The sequence below is a fragment of the Ochotona princeps genome, chromosome 26 (assembly GCF_030435755.1).
Source record: "Ochotona princeps isolate mOchPri1 chromosome 26, mOchPri1.hap1, whole genome shotgun sequence".
Lineage (NCBI taxonomy): Eukaryota > Metazoa > Chordata > Mammalia > Lagomorpha > Ochotonidae > Ochotona > Ochotona princeps.
This window is the reverse complement of record NC_080857.1, coordinates 22,753,792-22,771,985: the sequence shown is the minus strand read 5'-3', so window position 1 is coordinate 22,771,985 and position 18,194 is coordinate 22,753,792. Positions and strand designations below refer to the sequence as shown.

At 53.6% G+C, this 18,194-nt stretch overlaps 1 protein-coding gene across 3 annotated transcripts in view; it reads right to left on the bottom strand.

Annotated features, from left to right (window-relative positions):
- Window positions 1-18,194, bottom strand: part of ACTN1 (actinin alpha 1) — an 88,947-nt gene that overhangs the window by 34,253 nt on the left and 36,500 nt on the right. For all 3 annotated transcript variants that reach the window (XM_004584448.3, XM_004584449.2, XM_004584450.2), the window contains exons 2-3: window positions 5,802-5,916; window positions 1,509-1,628 (exon numbers count right to left, since the gene is read on the bottom strand). In XM_004584448.3, coding sequence (XP_004584505.1) covers window positions 1,509-1,628; window positions 5,802-5,916 — 235 coding nt within the window. The remainder of the gene's footprint in view (window positions 1-1,508; window positions 1,629-5,801; window positions 5,917-18,194) is intronic.

The window sequence follows — 18,194 nt, the reverse complement described above, 5'->3', positions numbered from 1 at the left end:
AGATTAGAAGTGGAGCATTCAGGACTCGAAGCAGGATATATGGGATATACTGGGGTTGCAGGCAGGGGCTTTAGCAATGACACCACAGCGCCAGTCCTGCTGAGAAGAGAAATATGGTCTCTGCAGCAGTTCCTGACCTCTGCCTGCTCTGTGCTCTGATGTTTACAGAAAGCCGTGGCAGCGAGGTCTGTATGCTGACGTGCGGGCCGGGGCACTCGAGCTGCTGAGTCCCAGCAGAGAGGAAGTGGTCATCGGTCATGCTCAGGAGAGGAGAGCCTTTCCCTAGTGTCACACACACCTGGATTTCAGCTCGGGCTTGGCCATGTGTGGATCCTGGGCAAGGAGCCTAACCTTTGCAAGCACCTGTTTTCCCATGGCAACGTGGGGACCAAACGTAGAACAGCTGCCTCCTAGGGGTGCAAGTAGAGATTTTTGCAGCGATGCTGCTGCCTTGGGCTCACGGACTGGCCAGAGCAGAACACACAGCACACACAGTCACGGCTCCATCTCAGAGCAAAGGGAACGTGCGTCGCTCTCTAAACAGCTGCCCAGTAAATATTTGCTGAATCCACAGCCATGCTGCTTGAGGGTTGGAACATTTTAACTCCATGTCTCCCTGCCCATCCTGTGCTCAGGCAGCTGAGCCGCAGTGGGTGTCGTGCACAGCGGCTCAGGTGCTGCGTGGGACAGCTGCATCCCACAGTGCCTGCGCCTGAGTCCTGTCTGCTGATTCCAGCTTCCCTCTCAGGTGTACCAGGTACAAGGGTTCCTACCACCGACGTCAAAGCCATGGAGTTCCTGGGCAGTTGCAGGTTTGGAGGTAGTGAGCCAAAAGAGGGGGGGAGTCTCTCTGCCTCTGTGTCACTGCCTTTCAAATAAATAAAGCTTACACAAAGTGAACTGTTTTACCTTTGTTTAATCATTGGGGACATGCTGATATGAAGGGACTTCAAAAAGCTTACAAAATAATGGAATTTAAAGATGTGTTTATTTTGGTGCAAAAAAAAATTTTTTTAATCCAAGCATAGTTTTTTTCATAATTCGCATTTTCCATGAACATTCTTAAGATGCCTCGTAATGGTTTAAACAGCTTTTCTAAGTGAGAGGAAAAACACCAAGACTACTGAAGACGTCCCTAAGGATTTGTGTCTAGTGGCTCCCTGCAGTCCAGGGAACCTCGGGCACTCCCCAGCCACTCACTGTGCTGGCAATACCCCCCTTCCCCTTCCAGAGCCCCAGGCACGGATCTGTGGATCTGTTTGGTTCTGGCCAAATGGCAGAGAAGAAAGACGGCATTCCGCCCCACCCCCTCCCCACCCCCAGATTGCAAGGCACCAGGATCTGGTTGAGGATGGAGCAGGAAGCAGCTGGGGGCAGGGCGGCGCCTGAAGGGCTGCAGGAGCAGTCCACAGTGCTGGGGGAACCACTTGCAAATGCCCCCAGCAATAACTGGGCACCCTCCCTAGCGGCGGACAACATCAGGGTGACTGGCGGTTGTGGGTACTCACCCTCGGCGCCAATGGACACCAGCTTGACGCCTTTGCTGGCTATGAAATCCAGGGCCTTGTTGACGTTGGAGATCTTGTGCACCCTCATCTTGCCTCTCTCGGGCTTGGCCAAGCGTTCGCCTGCGTGGATCAAGCAGGCAGAGAAGGGAGGTGAGCTGCTGTAAGCCAGGCAGGGCACACCTTCAACAGGGGTGTGTGTGTGTGTGTGTGTGTCACAGGCACAGCACAATGCTGCCCTGGAGGGAATGCAAGGGCAGGTCCAGCCTGCCTCTTCTCAGACCTAAACCGGCGTGTGGATGGCCCCTCGTGGTGCGCTCATAAGCCCCTACACGCATGCACGGTAGGGATGCTACGAAGAGGGGGCTGAAAAACTGCTCCCCGCATTTGTGTAATGATACCCCGGGACCTTAGATGGGGAACACACATGATCACACACAGGCAACAAACACCAAGAAAGATAAGTGTTCTTCCAAAGAGGAGGGGAAGGAATAACTTGGAGCTTACAGGAGGGGATCTTTGCTGCCAGGGGATCACACAGAAAGAACCGTAGGCTCTTTTGTTCTGGCAGTGGGGCAAAGGTCACCCTGATCATTCTGGAAAAGTTCCCCGATCTAGGGGAAGCTGCCTCCAGCGTCCCCCTCCTCATCTGAGCAGAATGCCCCCGTCCCAGGACACTGCCTTCCTGTGACCCCAGCTGCACCCCAGCCCTCTGTCCCGGGATAACCCCTACTCCTGCCCCAAGAGTTTCCACAAGAGTTTCTGCCTCTCAGAGTTCAAGGTCAGAAACTGTGGGGAAATGGGCACAGAAGCTGGCTGTCCAGTACCTTCATCCCAGAGTGGAGCGTATCCAGGGGCCTCCTGAAAGGACTCAAAGCTGCAAAAGTACTACGCATGGTGACACCTGGCCGGAGGGCGTACCTCACTTTCAGAGCTTCTAGGGCCTTCAGAATCCCACAACATTGAGAGCCTGGCACCCAGGCCTCTCCCATGCTTGTCCTATCTGGGCAATGGTCCAGCTAAGAGGGCTCAAGGGGCTGGCTACTGCAAGGCTGAGCCAGGCCCACCATGTTGGAGCCGCGGCAGCCAGCCAGGCCGGCTTCTGCAAACAGGCAGACTTCCTGTCCTACAGAGGATCTGGCTGTCGGCTCCCGGGGAAGTACAGCTGCTTTTTTATGAAATCAAGACTTTCTCTTGGAGTTCAACCAAAGCTAAGGCCACTGCTCAGCCAGGCAACCCGCCAGGCTTGGGGTAGGCAAGACCCGGGGGCTGCAGGGATGGTGGGCGGGCCACATGACTCTCACTGGCAGGTGCTGCCAGGCGCCTGCCTGAGCTCAGTGGGCACTTGCCAGCTGTACACACTGACTGGGCAGGGACCCTGCCACAAGGATAGTGGACAATGACTGAGAACAGGCCAAAGCTGGGACCAGGTGTTCTCAACCATTAGCGACAGCAAAAACCCCTGGAGAACTTGCTAGACAGTCAACCCCTGCCCCCTCCCAGGAGTCTGCATTTTGATAAGCAGATCTGTTGATTCTGATGTGGGTGGTCTAGGAGCCATGCTTGGAGAAGCTCTATGGGCAACATTCCTCTTCCTTCCCCCTGCCAAAAGATACTTAGGAGGAAAAGGGAACGTTTTATTGACCAGGTCTCCCCTCCGTGCCAGGGGAAGACACACACAGGCTGCCCTGAAGCATTGGCTGGTCCTCAGCTCAGGCTGGACCCAGCCAGCTAGATACGCCGCGCGGGTCGCACAGCTGCAGCTCTAGACAGTCGGCCATTCTGATACCACTGGAGTGTCACTCACTTGCCACGTGATGAGTCCCGCTTACCCCTCCAGGAGCTCAGCGTGCAGTGGGAAAGAAAACAAACTGCCAAAAGCACAGACACCTGACAGGCAGCTGTCCTGCTTGTTAGGACACGGGCCATCTGACGTTGGAGGACCTGGGTCACAAGCTGGGCTCCAGCTCCCTGCCAATACAGACCCGTGGAGACAGTGTGGATGGTTCACACGACTGGATGGCTACCACTCACGTGAGAGCCAGGGACTGAATATCCCACTCCTTGACCAACCCTAGTCATCATGACCAGGGCATGAACCAGCATGTGGAAGCTCTCTGAGTCATTAAATAAAAACTGAGTATGCCATATGGTGAGTGACACAGCAGAGGGCCAGCAGGTAGGGAGACAGACCAGGCACCTCCTCAACCCAAACTGGAGTGGGGGCAACAGAAGCTAAGGGAAGACTTCCTGGAGGAAATTCCCAAACTGGGTTTTCAGATTTAAAACAAAACAAAGCAAACAGACAGCCTTGTTTATTTTAAATGCAGACTGACAGAAAAAGAAGGGAACAGAGAGCTCTTCCATTCACTGGTTCACTCCCCAAAAGGCCAGAAGCCAGGGACTCCCTCCTGGTCTCCAACGTGAGTGGCAAGGGACCCAAGCACTAGGCTGTCTTCCCCTATTTTCCCAGTATATCAGCAGGCAGCTGTGTTGGAGGTCCAGCAGCCAGGACTCGAACGGGTGCAAGTATGGGACACCAGTGCCACAGGCAACAACTGAACCCACCTGCACCCCCTGGTTTTGAAGGAGCAAGGGTCCACTTGCTTGTTTCCACCTAGGGACTCTTTGGGGGAAAGAAATAGGAAACGACATTCCCAAAGGCAGTTAGAGGGAAACCAGTGTGGCAGTTCCTCAAGAAATTAAACACAAAACTACCATACGACCTAGCAACTCTACTTCCCAAAGAATTTATCACAGAGATGCAAAAAAAAAAAGTATCCTGCAAGCCCAGGTCCTTGCAGCAGTAGCCACAGTGGCCCTAAGGGGCAAACAAGCCAAGCACTCATTAGCAGGTGCATGCATGGACAGAGCGTGCTGGCAGCTACAGTGGAACCTCCCTCACCTATCAGGACAGGAAGCCGGACACCTGCTCAGACCTGGAGAACAGGCTCTACCGAAGGAAACACACAGTCCCCTGGGAGTGCTCAACTCACATGAGGCCCCTAGAGTGGCTGGGAGTCACGGGCACAGAATGGAAACTGCCAGGGGCCAGGCAGCGAGGAGAATGGTAAGTCAGGGTTCACTGGGGACAGACTTGACTTTGGGAAGACAAAAGTATTACGGAGATGGATGGCTGTATACAATGCCACATTTGCACTGTGCTTAATGTCACTTACAAACGGTCAAAACAGTAACTTTGATACACACACAGAGAGACTTTACCTGAAAAGGCAATATTTGCAAAGGTTAAAGTCAAAGCCAGCTAAGAGTTCAGGCAGAGGCACAGGGAATGGGGCATGCCCTGCCATCCGGAGAGAGCCACAGGTCTCCCCAGTGCATACGGCAGGGGGTCTAAGCTCCATCCCTTTTTGGTAAGAGTGGAAAACAAAGCAGGTGCCAGCTCCCACAGGGTCCTGCAAGCTGCTAAGGAATGCGGACTACAGGCTCCAAGCCCCAGGGGAGGCGGTGAAGGGCTGAGCAAGGAACAGCGTGACCATATTTGGGCTGCCACCCGATCCCTCGGGGCTGCTGTGAGCAGGGGAGGGGCAATGCAAGAGCGCTGGAGGCCTTCCTGGTGGTGTCATCCAGGTAAGAGATGACCCAGGTTCACGCTGAGACCCAGGCAGTGGAGGTTAACAGGATGATGAAGATGCAAATGCAATGAACAGGACACAAAGGGGCATGCTGGATAGTTCCCAGATTGGGGCTAGAGGACAAGATGAGGACTATGGGAGGACAGCGGGTTGTGAGGGCCAGGCGTGGTGTGGCCCAAGGTGACGAGAGCCACCCTGCTAGGGTAGCATGGGAGGGGGGCTCAGGGCGGAGGCCTGGGCTAACATTCGTTCTCAGGCTTATCGTTCTCAGGCTTATCAGCACCAAAGAGGGAGGTTCGGGGAAGAGAGGGGCTGAGAAGGTCCAGCAGATAAACCAAGGCCAGGTTCCCCAGGCCCCGAGAAGAGGAAAGTGCCCACCAGAGAGCTGGGATATGCACTCCAGACATCTGAGGTCGGAGAGGGCAGGGCTCATCGGGGTGCAGCCACAATTTAGACGTGGCCATTCGAGGTTTCATTCTCGGCCACAGGATCCTGACATTTGGAAGGACCTCCAAGATCATCCTTCCACAGGCAAAGTCAATTATCCAAGTCACCTAGACAGCTGGGAGCAGGCCCAGAAGCCAGACCCCTGCTCCCAGTCTCAGCCAGCACCCCCCAGCTTGTTCCAAACAGCCCAAAGCTAGTTCCAGCCATGGGTCCAGGACTCTGCCCAGAAGCCAGGGGTCTGGGGTCCCCTCACCTGAAATGACCTCCAGTAGCAACATGAGCTTCAGACCATCCCGGAAGTCCTCCTCAATGTTCTCAATCTGGGTCCCCGCCTTCCGGAGGTGAGAGTTGCACCATGCCGTGAACGTCTGGCCAAACAAAAGGAAGCAATGGGTTAGTCATTCCCACAACTCTAAAGCGCCCTGGCCCCTCAACAGCAGCCCCCCATGGGTGCCTGGCACCCGCCTGCCCTGGGGGATGTCCTTCCATTGTACTGATGGAGACACTTGCCCAGCAGAGCTCACAAACCCTGTGAGGAGCTGAGGTGGCCCACGCAGGGGGCACCAGTGAAATAGGCAATGTGGCATCACCCTCCACAACTCCCTCCCAGCCTCTTCCTTTCCACATTCACAAGAGCCGATTCCATCCTTAGCTATTTGCCTCTATGAGGCGTTGCTTCAATCTGCATTTTTTGGGAAGATTTATTTATTTTTATTAGAAAGGCAGATTTACAGAAAGAAGGGAGACAGAGAAAGATCTTCCATTAGCTGGTTCACTCCCCAAACGGCCACAGGACTGGAGCTGAGCCGATCCCAGGAGCTTCTTCCAAAATTAGGCCATCCTCCACTGCTTTCCAGGCCACAAGTAGGGAGCTGGACGGAAAGCAGAGAAGCAGGGACACGAACCAGTGCCCATCTGTGACCCCAGCCTTGCAAGGGGAGGTTTAGCCAATTGAATCATCATGCTGGGCTCCACTCTCTGCAGTTTTAAAGCACAGTAACCCAGAAGTAACAGGCTAAGCCAGATTGACACCTTAGGGTAAATTAGCTGATAAACACCTTTCCTGATTGGCAGTCAACCAAAGCAAAAATTGAACGAATCCTATTGGGGGCCCAGTTCAGAGACAAAAGAAGGGTGGGATTGTGTGTGCGCGCACGCCCACATGTGTTGGTTCAGAGCAGGAACACTTCACACTGCAGAACCAGATCACCAAGAGGTTACATGTGAAGTTGTGAACTCTGTAGCTACCTCTCTAGGAAGCTGACCACGATGGAGTAGGACACCAAGCTGGTATCTGCCAACAGCACCACCTGTGGCTACGGCCAGGAACAGCACAAGAAACAAGTGCATACCCACCCAAATCCCCGCCAGGCGTCTGTGACAGCCAGAGAAAAGAGCCCCCTTGCTCCCGATCTGCACTATTCTCTGGCAGCGCTGGACGTCTCTGCACCAGATGACGCTAGCCGCCACACGCCAGCCAGTGCCCGGGGGCAGGGCGTCGGCCTTCTCCCCATGTAAAGTCCCCTGGGTGAATAGCGGATGATTCATCATCCTAGTGTAGTCCTTCCTCCATCACTTCCTTCTGCCCTGGGGAACTCCGAAATGAAGAGTCCGCAAGTGGGCAGGCATGGTGGACGCAACCCTAGCGATTATTAGGAAGAAAGAAATGGTTGCTTAGATTTATGGAGGCACAGAGAGAGGAGAAAGACAGCACTCCACGCAGACAGGAAGTACTAACATCGTGACCCACACACTCCTCACCAACTTTCAGCCCCGTCTTTGCTTTTTTTTTATTATTATTATTCATTTCTTTATTTACTTAGTTGAAAGGCAGAGAATAGATTTATTCCATGACCTGCTTTGCTTTCCCAAGGCCTGCAATTGCTGAGACGGGGCCAGCCAAAGCCAGGAGCTGGGAACTCAGTTCAGATCCCCCAAGTCGGCAGCAGGGACTTGATGGCACTTGAGCCATCCCCTGCTGCCTCTCAGGATGTGCGTTAGCAAGAAGCTGGAATCAGCAGCACTTACACCCAAGCACTATGACGTGGCATACCAGCATCCCAGGGCATCCCTAACCACTATGCCAACAACCCGCCCTCGACTCTGTCTTGAAATCGTGTCTCATGATCAACTGAACCAACACAGGATACATCTCTCTCTTACAGACACCTCTCTGCTCTGGAGGCCAGCGCGCCCCTAGCGTACAGAGAACACGTGCACGGGGGTCTATCCCAGAGCCTCCGGAAGACTAGTACAGCTTAGGAGGTGAAGGCTGGGCAGAGGCACATCCAGAACTTTCAGCCTGTACCTTCTTCGGAAAGATGACTTCAAAAGTTCTTGGAAGGAGGCCTGAATGGTAGACACAGGCTAGCCTTTGCTAGTGGTGCCAGCATCCCATATGGACGCTGGTTCATGTGCAGGTTGCTCCACTTCCAATCTAACTCCCTATTAACAGCTTGGGAAAGCAGCGGAAGATGGCCCAAGTACTTGTGCTTCTGTACCCATGTAGGAGATCCAGTAAAAGCTCCTGGCTCCTGGCTTTACATCAGCCCAGCTCTGGCCATGGCAGCCATCTGAGGAATGAACCAGCAGATAAAAGCTCTTTCTCTGTCTCTCCTCTCTCTCTCTCTCTGTAATTCTGTTTTCAAATAAATAAATAAATCTTTCAAAAAAAGTTCATGGAAAATGATTTATGTTTTGAAATCCATGCATAGCTTTTCCCATAAGCCTTCTGAAGATCCAACATAAACCGGAAAAAAAAGTCTAGCCTTTAATTGCACCTGCCATGAGCAGAGGTCTTGCTGGGCAACTCACACCATCTTTCAAGATTGGACAAAAATATCAGCCCCTCCAGGAAGCCCATCTGGCCTGGGCCCAGGACCAATGGCATTGTCTGTTCACTCTGCTACTACTTGAGCCCCATGGTGTGGTCCTTGCCTGGCCGCCTATCTGTCCTTCACCCCCAAGACTGGGAGCCCCTGAAGGTCGGGGCTCAGGGCTTACGCCTGTACCTGAGTCCAGGCTAGAGCAGTGAAGAACTGGGCAGCTGGAGGAGGAGCTGTAGCAGAGCTGGGGCAGCCCCAGGGAGAGGCGGGCATAGCTGGTGTGGACACCCCTTGTGGGTGATGCTGTTTGGCACGGGGCGGGGGGAGGGCAGGAAGAAGACGGACAATAGTACACCTAGGGACGCTGAGAAGCAAAGACAGTTGGGACTGAAAAATACAACAGGGCAGGAGGGAGACACAGCAGGCGTCCTCCCTTAGTGCTGCCCCACGCCGCCCCCCAGGCAGACCTGCCGACAGGAGTGAGGGGAGCATGACCTGGGCTTCCATGGCGGCTGCACTGTAACTTTCTTGCAAGATCCCTCACATCATTTATTTTGGCTTTGCACCCGCTCTCCCAGCTGTCATTTGACCACGTCAGGCAGCCCAGTGTCACTGCACTGTGCATTCACAATGTGGTGGTGGCAAGGGGGGAGGGGCGCCATTTTCAGTGACCACCACCGTGGAAGCTCTGTGGAACCCTAACTCACCGTCCCTTCTCCGCCCACCTGCAGGCTTGTTCCTGCCTCAGGCAGAACTGGTCAGCCTCAGCAAGTCCAACAGACAGTTTCAGATCCAGGGTGGTTGGGGTCATAGTGGGAAGTGTCCAGAGTGAGCCCACCCAGATTGGGGCTGAAAAGCCCCCCTGCTTACAGCCCCACAGTGCAGCAGGGTTTGGGGGTGGGAGGAAGAAGTCACTCCGGTAAAAGAGACAGCGCTTTGGCAAGCGGAACCAGACTGTTGAAAACAGCCAGCCCCATTTCCGGGGGAAGCTGGGCCCCAGGAGACAAAAACACACCTGTGTTTGCTCAGCTCTGCTGGACAAATCCCACAAAGCCCTGAACTGAAGCTTTGCTACAATGCCTAACCTCCTTGCCCTCATCCCAGGGCCTCAGAGTCCTGCCTCAAAGGGGGCGCTGAGGCACCTCCCCAGCAGGCAAGCTCCTCTAGGCAAACTCAGGAAAGGGTGCAGGTCCTTCAGTGGCTAAGGACAGGCACCGCAGGAGGCGCACGAGCCAGGCTCAACCCCCACATCCACTGACTGTATAACCTTCAGCTCAACCTCCCTGAAACTCCCCCTTCCCTTTGCATACCACGGGACTTCCAGTGCAGCACTCTGGAAAAGTCAAGAGGAGTAACATTTTCTCTTTTTCAAAAAAAAAAAAAAATATATGAAACACAGTGACACAGACTCAAAGAGGTCTTCTATCCCTTGGTTTACTTCCCAAAGGTTTACAACAGTAGGGTCCTGGTTAGGCCAAAATGTCAGGAGTCCAGAATTCAATCTGGAGCTCCCACATGGGTGGCAGGTACCCAGTCCCATGAGCCGCCACCTGCTGCCTCCCATGGTGCAGAGGCAAGACTCGAACCCAAGCGCTCCCACGTGGGTTACACAGGGACCTCGAGCAGCATCTGAACAATGGCACCAAATAGCCACCCCGAGAAGATTAACGACAGAAAAGTGCTTATGAAGTATCCGCTATGTGAGTGAACGGTAGGAGGAGGAGAAGAAAGCCTAGTTGCCCTAACACATTCTCATGGCTGGGTCTGCAGACTCACTCCTCTGCACATCCAGCACCCCTCCCTGCCTCCAGCCACTAAATTCACCAGTCTTTGCTTCCACTCCACCATCCCACCCTCCCCCCACCCAGGGCAGAAGGCATTTTGCAAGGTGGGCTCCGAGTGTCTGGAGTACACTTCCGTGGGACCGCTGCTGTTGTCTTCAGGGAAGAGGGCTAAAATCATGAAACCAAATTTCCCACGGTGCCCTTACACACCTGCAGCAGAGGTTCTAATCCCAGCGGCCCCGCTTCCCATCCAGCTCCCTGCTTGTGGCCTGGGAAAGCAGTCGAGGACGGCCCAAAGCCTTGGGACCCTGCACCCGCGTGGGAGACCTGGAAGAGCTCCTGATTTCAAATTGGCTCAGCTTCAGCTGTTGCGGACACTTGGGGAGTGAACCACCGGATGGAAGACCTTCCTCTCTGTCTCTCCTCCTCTCTGTATATCTGCCTTTCCAATAGATTTATTTATTTTTATTGCAAAGTCAGATATACAGAGAGGAGGAGAGACAGAGAGGACCTCCGTTTGATGGTTCACTCCCCAAGTGAACACAACGGCTAGAGTTGCACTGATCTGAAGCCAGGAGCCAGGAGCTCTTCAGGATCTCCTACACGGGTGCAGGGTCCCAAGGCTCTGGGCTGTCCTCCACTGCTTTCCCAGGTCACAAGCAGGGAGGTGGATGGGAAATAGAGCTGCTGAGATTAGAATCGGTGCTCATATGGGATCCCAGTACATTCAAGGCAAGGACTTCAGCCACTAGGCCACTGTGCCAGGCCCATCCCTGCTGTCTTTTTTTCTTTTTTTTAAGATTTTATTTTATTGGAAAGGCAGATGTACAGAGAGGAGGAGAGTCAGAGAGGAAGATCTTCTGTCCGATGATTCACTCCGGCCGGTGCTGCACCAATCCGAACCCAGGAGCCAGGAACTTCTTTCCAGGTCTCCCACACGAGTGCAGGGAGTGTACAAAATATAGAGGTGTGCCACACCAGCAACAGCAGTTCCCCATCACGGGGGGACAAGGGCCAGGGGGCTCAGCAGAAATGCTCCCCAATGGGGGAGGGCAGTTCAATGAGTTCCGGAAAAAGGTAAGATGCAAGTTCATTGTGGTACTAAACATTTTGAAACCCACACAGAGTGTTTCCACAATACATAATTTTCACAAAATTGTTTTTAAAACGTTTATCCAAAAGGCAGAATGGGAGTTGAAGGAGAGAGAGCTTCCCTTCATTGGTTCATTCCCCAAAGGTCCATAATAACTAAGACTGAGCCAGGAGCCTGGAACTCCACTGAGTCGCTCATGTACAGGTGCCACGGCCCGCGTGGGCATCTCAACGGTGACTCAGCCCAGTGTAACACAACATGTGCCCCTTACATGAACTTTTTAAACAGCCAAGGATTTCCTTTTTTTTTGGCAGCAAACTTACTTTTTGAACTGTATTATTTTTGAAGCCTCACTTACAGGTCACAAGCGACCTATAGCTGCAGCTTGTGAATTCAAACAAGGGAACTTGTTTCATTTGCTAATCCCCACTTAGGGCGGGCACCATGACGGAGTGGGCTGTTTCTGTTCACTTCTGCTGGAGAGCAACTCGGAGTTGCTGGAGTGAACTACCAAGGCACACACCCTCAGCCCAACCCTGGCACTCTGTCCTGGGTAAACAGGACACCAAATAAAGGTAAAAGCTTTCTCGGCAGTGTTATTGACAAGGGGGAAAAAAAAAGCAACATTATCCCCAACTTTGATCAATAAGGTATAAGTTAGTTACGACTCATCTGCTCCACAGAATCTTACAGGCCAAAACGATGGATCCTCAAACTGCAATTCGATGTGAAAAGTGTAGGCGTAATTAACAAGAGCAATAAACAGACGGCATGAGCAAACACAACAAAAGGACTCGAAGGAAAACGCGTCCCCAGTGCACCTGAGACTTTAGTGCCCTGGCCTTTTAGTCGGCCCTGGCCTCTCTCTGCTTTCCTTGCCCGGCTGTGTGCAAATGTGCGTGCACGTGTTTAAAGATTTCTTTATTGGAAAGGCAGAGTGACACACATGAAGAGACAGGTGTCTCCCATCCACTGGTTCACTCTCCCAATGTCCCTAACAGCCACTGTCCCAGGCCAAAGCCTCCATCCTGGTCTCCCGTGTGGGTGGCAGGGGTCCACACGCTTAGGCCATCCTCTGCTGCGTCCTAGGTGCAGTAGCAGGGAACTGGATCGGAAGCAGAACAGTGGGAACTAGAACCGGCTCTCAGATATAGGTTGCCTGGTCACGGGCTGCAGCATGATCCGCAGTGCCACAAGTCTGGCCCCTGTGTCACTGGTTTTCCATGCCTGCTTCCTCCCTCTTCCCGGGCTCTCTGACTCGCCTCCAGGAACGCTCCACCCCCTTCCACTCCTGGCTGACCTCACCAGAGCAGCCTTCAACAAAGGTGCTTTTCTCTTCACACAGCCTACGTAAACAAGACAACTCACCTGCTGCTGAATGGCCTTGGCGCAGCGGACACAGGGACCACCAGACCCTGCCCCGCCTTGCCTGGCAACCACACTTCTGTCGGCACATCCCCCCCACTCTCTTGGACTGAGGATGCTAGCCCGGGCTCACGGCAGGGGAGCTGGTGTTCAGGAACCAGGGAACAGGAAAGCTGGGCCCTGCCCTGATTCCACCCAGCGTGTGATCTCTGGCCAGGGACCTCCACCCCTCCCAGCTCTGTAAAATCAACAGTCCTGCATACTTTACAAACTGGTGTCCAACGCCTTTCACTTTTTTTTTTTAACTTGTATTTATTTCAAAATTGACTTAAAAGGCAGAGAGATCCGCTGGTTCACTCTCCCCAATGTTCTCATCAGGCAGGGCTGTTGCTGGAAATAGCCAGGGCTGTGAGCTGGGAAGCCCTCCCACAGATGGGTGCTAAGGGCCCAAATACTTGGGCCACCCCCACCCCGTTGCCTTCCAGGGCGCACATTAGCAGGAGGCTGGATCAGAAGCAGAGTTGGGGCCAGAACCTAGGCACTCCCATACTAAATGCCAACATCTCCAGCAGCCTTTCAGGTCTGTATCAAAGTTGCCTCCAGCAACTTTACATGCCATTTGATACGACAAGTTTTGGGGAAACGGAATTAAAAAATGACTTGACTACATGGAAATGGAGTGACATCTTCCACAAACTTTCTGAAGACTGCTTGTAACGCACCTAGTTAAAACACATACCTAAAAGAACAGGCTGTGACCATCTTTCGTCCCCAGGGGGTGTTTATTTCCGCTGCTGTCAAAGGCAGCCAGTTCTCGCCACCCGCGGGGACAGCCTTGTCCCTGAGGAGTGAGAGCACCACTGGGTGTCAGTGTCACAGGTCCTGACTCTCCGACCTAGCGCATCGCGGTGACGAGCTTCCTGGACAAGCCGTAAAAGGTTGATACGAAAACACGCCAGGAGGACGTACAAAGATCCGGGAACAGAGGTGCCTCCGATGGGAAGGACTCCTGCTGCTTTTGCATTTTCTGTCCTGTGCTGTCACCATCTATTTCAAAACAAAAAAACAAAACTATGCAAATGTAAAGAAAGTATGTCTAGATGTGTGTAGATGTCAGTGTTAGCGCAGACCTAACAGTGGGCTGGGACACCAGGGACCTCCTATATTCCTGGGTGGGGATCCAGGACAGTGGCTGGACAAAGATGTTCCTCCAAATACAGGGCAAAGGAAAACAGAAAAATTTAGAATATTGATCAGGCTATCAGAGAGAGAGAGAGAAAAAGAGGTCTCCAAAAGGAGCTTTATCAATGAAAAAAGTCATAATTAGGAGCCAGGACATGAGACTAAAGCAGCAATTGGACATACCATCCCCATGGCTGAGCCAGTGCAGGGGAGGAGAGAGGCCAGTGCCCTGGCCTTATGAGCCCAGAAAACACTCTAAGCTTCCTTCTCACTCATAGTCTCCCCTTCCCTGTGCGACCCAGAGCCCTCCACTCCTCTGCTGGGTTGGCCTGAGTTTGCCATGATGAGCCTGTGTTCCGATCAGGGGATCAGGGTCCCTAAGGGGATGGCAGAGCCTCTTGGGCAGGCAAGCCAGGTTAAGGTCCCTGCCACATCCGCTGCTGGCAGAGAGGTCACTTGGAAGCAGGCTAGGAGCGTGCTCTCTCCCTCAGGCCACCGTGGCCGGTCTGTCCAAGCGAAGACCAGCCTAGAAGTGATCTCAGATGTCCGGTGTTCTGATGCTGTAAATAGCAGTATCTGGTTAACTTCTCCGGGGCTAGTGCCAGCCGTCAGCTGGTTTACTTGCACATGAAAAGGCAGAATCTGCCAGGACCTCTCGTCCCAGATCTATTTACTTTCCACCCATCTGGGTGTGGCTGTTGACAATGCTAACACTCCCCCAGGCAGTCTCCTCTACTCTCCAGCAGCCAGTCCAGGGGACAGGAGAAGAGGAGGGATCCAGGGACCATAAGTACAAGCAGATGGGGGTGCCTGAAGGAACTGGGCTGTATGCCTCATTAGGCCCTTGGACAGGATTCAAAGCCCCTAGCATCCCCATCTTGTTTATGGGGATAAACAAGACAGAACGGTAGCAAGAATCAGGTCTTCAATCCTTGAAGACACAGTCCCGCGCGAACGTTCACAGCAGATGCCTGAAAACTGCCAACCCAGCCAGCCCCTTCCACTCGCTGGTGGCACAACCTCAGTGCTGCATCTGTTGAGTGGGGGTAAACCACCTCATCGCTTGGCAGAGCTGGTATCAACATCAGCAAGAAGCCTGAATGCACCTGCTGAGGCATGGCTTCCCCTTGCCCTGCCCTCCAGTCTAACCAACAGGGATTGTATGCAGAGCCCTGGCACCGGCAGGCAAGGTCCTGTGATGTTTCCCTCCAGGAGGCTGAGACCAGTCTCTAGCCAGGGCCAAGAAGAAGTGGGAGCAAGGACAGGGGCCTACACTCCCTGCCTACTGCCAGTCCATTTCAGAGACACAGCTCTGGGCATCCCAAGCACCGCCAGGGCCAAGGAGCAAGGGGCCAGGGCTCACTTGGAGAGACTGTTTGACCTCATGAGCACACCCCACTGGTAGAGGAATTTCAGGACCAGCCATCACAAGGCCCTAGCATGGGCTTCCCACCTAGGCCCTTAAAGGGCAGATCATGACCTGAGGATGAATTCCTGTCTGATAAGACAGAACCTGTCAGCTCCTTGGGAAAGAACTCAAAATCTTCTCAACATTTCAGTTTAGGAGGTGAGGGGGGTACCTATCCATTATAATGGTTTGACACCCACATTCCTCATGCAAGAAATCTGAGGTCAATCTCCAATTCCAACTCCTGGCTACAGCTTCCTGCTCATGGAGACCCCCAGAGGCAGCATGGGCTCAACTATGCATTCCTACCACCCACACAGGAGACCTGGACTGAGTGCCCAGTCACTGAGAGAATCTAGGGGGTGAACCAGTGGACAGAAGAGCTGTCCCTCTGCCTAGCCCCACAAATAAATAAATAAAAATTTGGAATAAGACAAAGCATCATGATTCCAGGGAATAAGATCCATCCTGGTTATCGTTTGACTGTGATTGGGCCCCAGACTTCCTACAGGACTTTAAACGTCAAAATCAGCATGAATGGTACCTAAGGATGCCTGGGTTTGTGTCTTGGCTCACTTCCTATTCCACCTTCCTGCTGCCTTTTGGGGTACACATGAGCAGAATGCTGTAGCCAGGAGTTGGCAGCCCTCTTGGGCTAGCTCTGCCTCCAAATAGCAGCTCATAACCACACTTGGATGACGACTCCAAGCCATGAGGCACTGATCTCCCCCCAGGGGGCACCTTGCTACAGGAGGGCAGCATGAGGCCACTACTCATTCCAGTAGGGTCCCCAACATCTAGAGTCCAATCCTAGCACTGAGACATCTGACAGCACACAGACCTTGGTGGGCCACAGCTCACAAGAGTGGCCAGTACATTCCTTTCCCAAAGAAGGAAAAGCCACCCAAGGTGACATCATTTGGTTTTTTTCTAACACAGATGCCAACAGTTTCAGGTCACCCAATTCCACAGAGAATTTGTCCCAGATCACCAGAATTTGGCCAAGCCTGAAGCATCCAGTAGGCCCAGCAGACAATAGTCCTTAAGTTGACCCCTCACACAGTGGAACAAAACGCGATGGACACATAGTGGCCCTGTGTAAACCCCAGGTGACAGGGGCCAGGAAAGTTCTCACTCACTTGACTCCTTCCATCTGTGGTCTAGCAAAAAAGTTTTTTCTCTCAAAGCACACAGAGATCAGGGTGTTAGCAGACAGCTCTCCAAGCCCCTTTATGGAGAGGGCTACAGGCAGTCCATGAGCCACGGAAAAGGCCACTCTGGCCTGGACAAAGTGGCCCAGTGCCATCACGGCCTTCCTGCCCCCCCGCTGGGCCTGTCAGTGGTCAGGGGTATGAGCAACCCAATAAAATAGCACGGCCAGCTGGGCTCCCTACAGCAAGGAGGAGGGGGCCGGGGGACCAGGGCTCTATGTATGGGAACGCCCACATTTCCAAGCAGGTGTGGGACATTCAGCCACAGGCAGGCCTGGCTAGGACTCTGCACTTTTGCTGGGCAGCCCAGGCGGCTGTCTCCTGGGTGTTGGTGCATCCATCCACAGCCCTTCTCCAAGTGCCAAGAGCTCCATGTCTGCTGTGCCCACCAACAGCAGGGCTCCTAAGCTGGACTACAGAAGCCATGTAGCAGGTGCCACCCCCAGGGTGCCCACTCCCACTGCAGCCTTGTCCAAATCTTATCTTGGAGGGAAGTACAGTGCTGTATGCTCAACTGGAAGACAGGGATGTGAGGCAAACGGACCTCGGGAGCCCCCAGGAGAAGGACGGAGAGACAATCAGATCCTGCAGCTGCTCAAAGATACTGGCCTTGTGTGGAGCTTGGGTAAAAGTGGGCCTTGGGGACCAGTGCTGTGGTGCAGTGGGTTGGGCCGCTGCCTGAGTCACCGACATTCTCATATAGATGCAAGTTCAAGCCCCTTGTTACTCCACATCCGATCCAGATCCCTGATAATGTGCCTTGGAAAGCAGCAGCAGATGACCCAGGTGCTTATGTCCTTGCAGATAGACCTTAGGGTCAGAGATGGCAAGCAACCATCTCACAGCCACACAGCATAAGACAGAACACAGACCCCCAGGCTGCAGGAGCCTGCACCCTCTCCCTGCCTAGGGAGGGTCCTGCAGCTCTCCAGGCAAGCCCCTTACACTCTGCACAGCTCTTAGCACCACCCAGCTCTGCCAACCACCAGGTCCCAGTCCCAGGAGAGCCATGGGCAGCCTGCTTCCCCCCACACGGTCCCTGGGCTGGGAATGGGAAAGGCCACTGCAGGGTAGTACAGATGCCAGCCCAGCACCTCCCCTAACACCCACAATCAGCGATGAGAGAAGGCTCCCTGGAGAAGCAGAAAGGGTTGGGCAAGTTTTTCCTCCAAGTCTCAGTTTGCGACAGGCAGAAGGAAGGATTGGATTCTATCTCTCTTGGCTTTCAGAACACAAAGCCCATTGAGAGGGAGACCATGAATGATGACAGGGGCAGCCAAGCTGCTAGTGCGGGTGCCAGAGTGTGCACCACCGGCTTGTCCGGGCTTGGGCTGGCCCCCGGCAGCAGCCTCCCTCACAGCAGGCTTGCAGATGTGCCCAAGCTACCCAGGTTCCAGCTCCATGCCAACCAACTACAGCCGGCCAGGCACGTTCACACAGCAGGGACTTGGGGTGGGGGGGGACAGGCACCCGAGTGACACAGTGGGTAAACAAAGGCCCAGCACCAGAATCACAGAGCCCATAGTCTGATGGGGAAGACAAACCAGCAGTGATCAGGTCCTATCTGACCACTGCTGTCTAAGGCACTCGATACATCTCGAAGGCTGAGGATGACAACTTTGTAAATGGCCCAAGAGGGAGGCATAGATTCTGTCATCCCAACCAGGGCACCAAGAAATAAAAAAGAGGTGTCAGCAGCAATTACACAGGGACAACCAGGTGCAGATGCAAGATCTCTCTGTCTCTCCTCTTGTGCCCATTGTAATTGTACCTTTCAA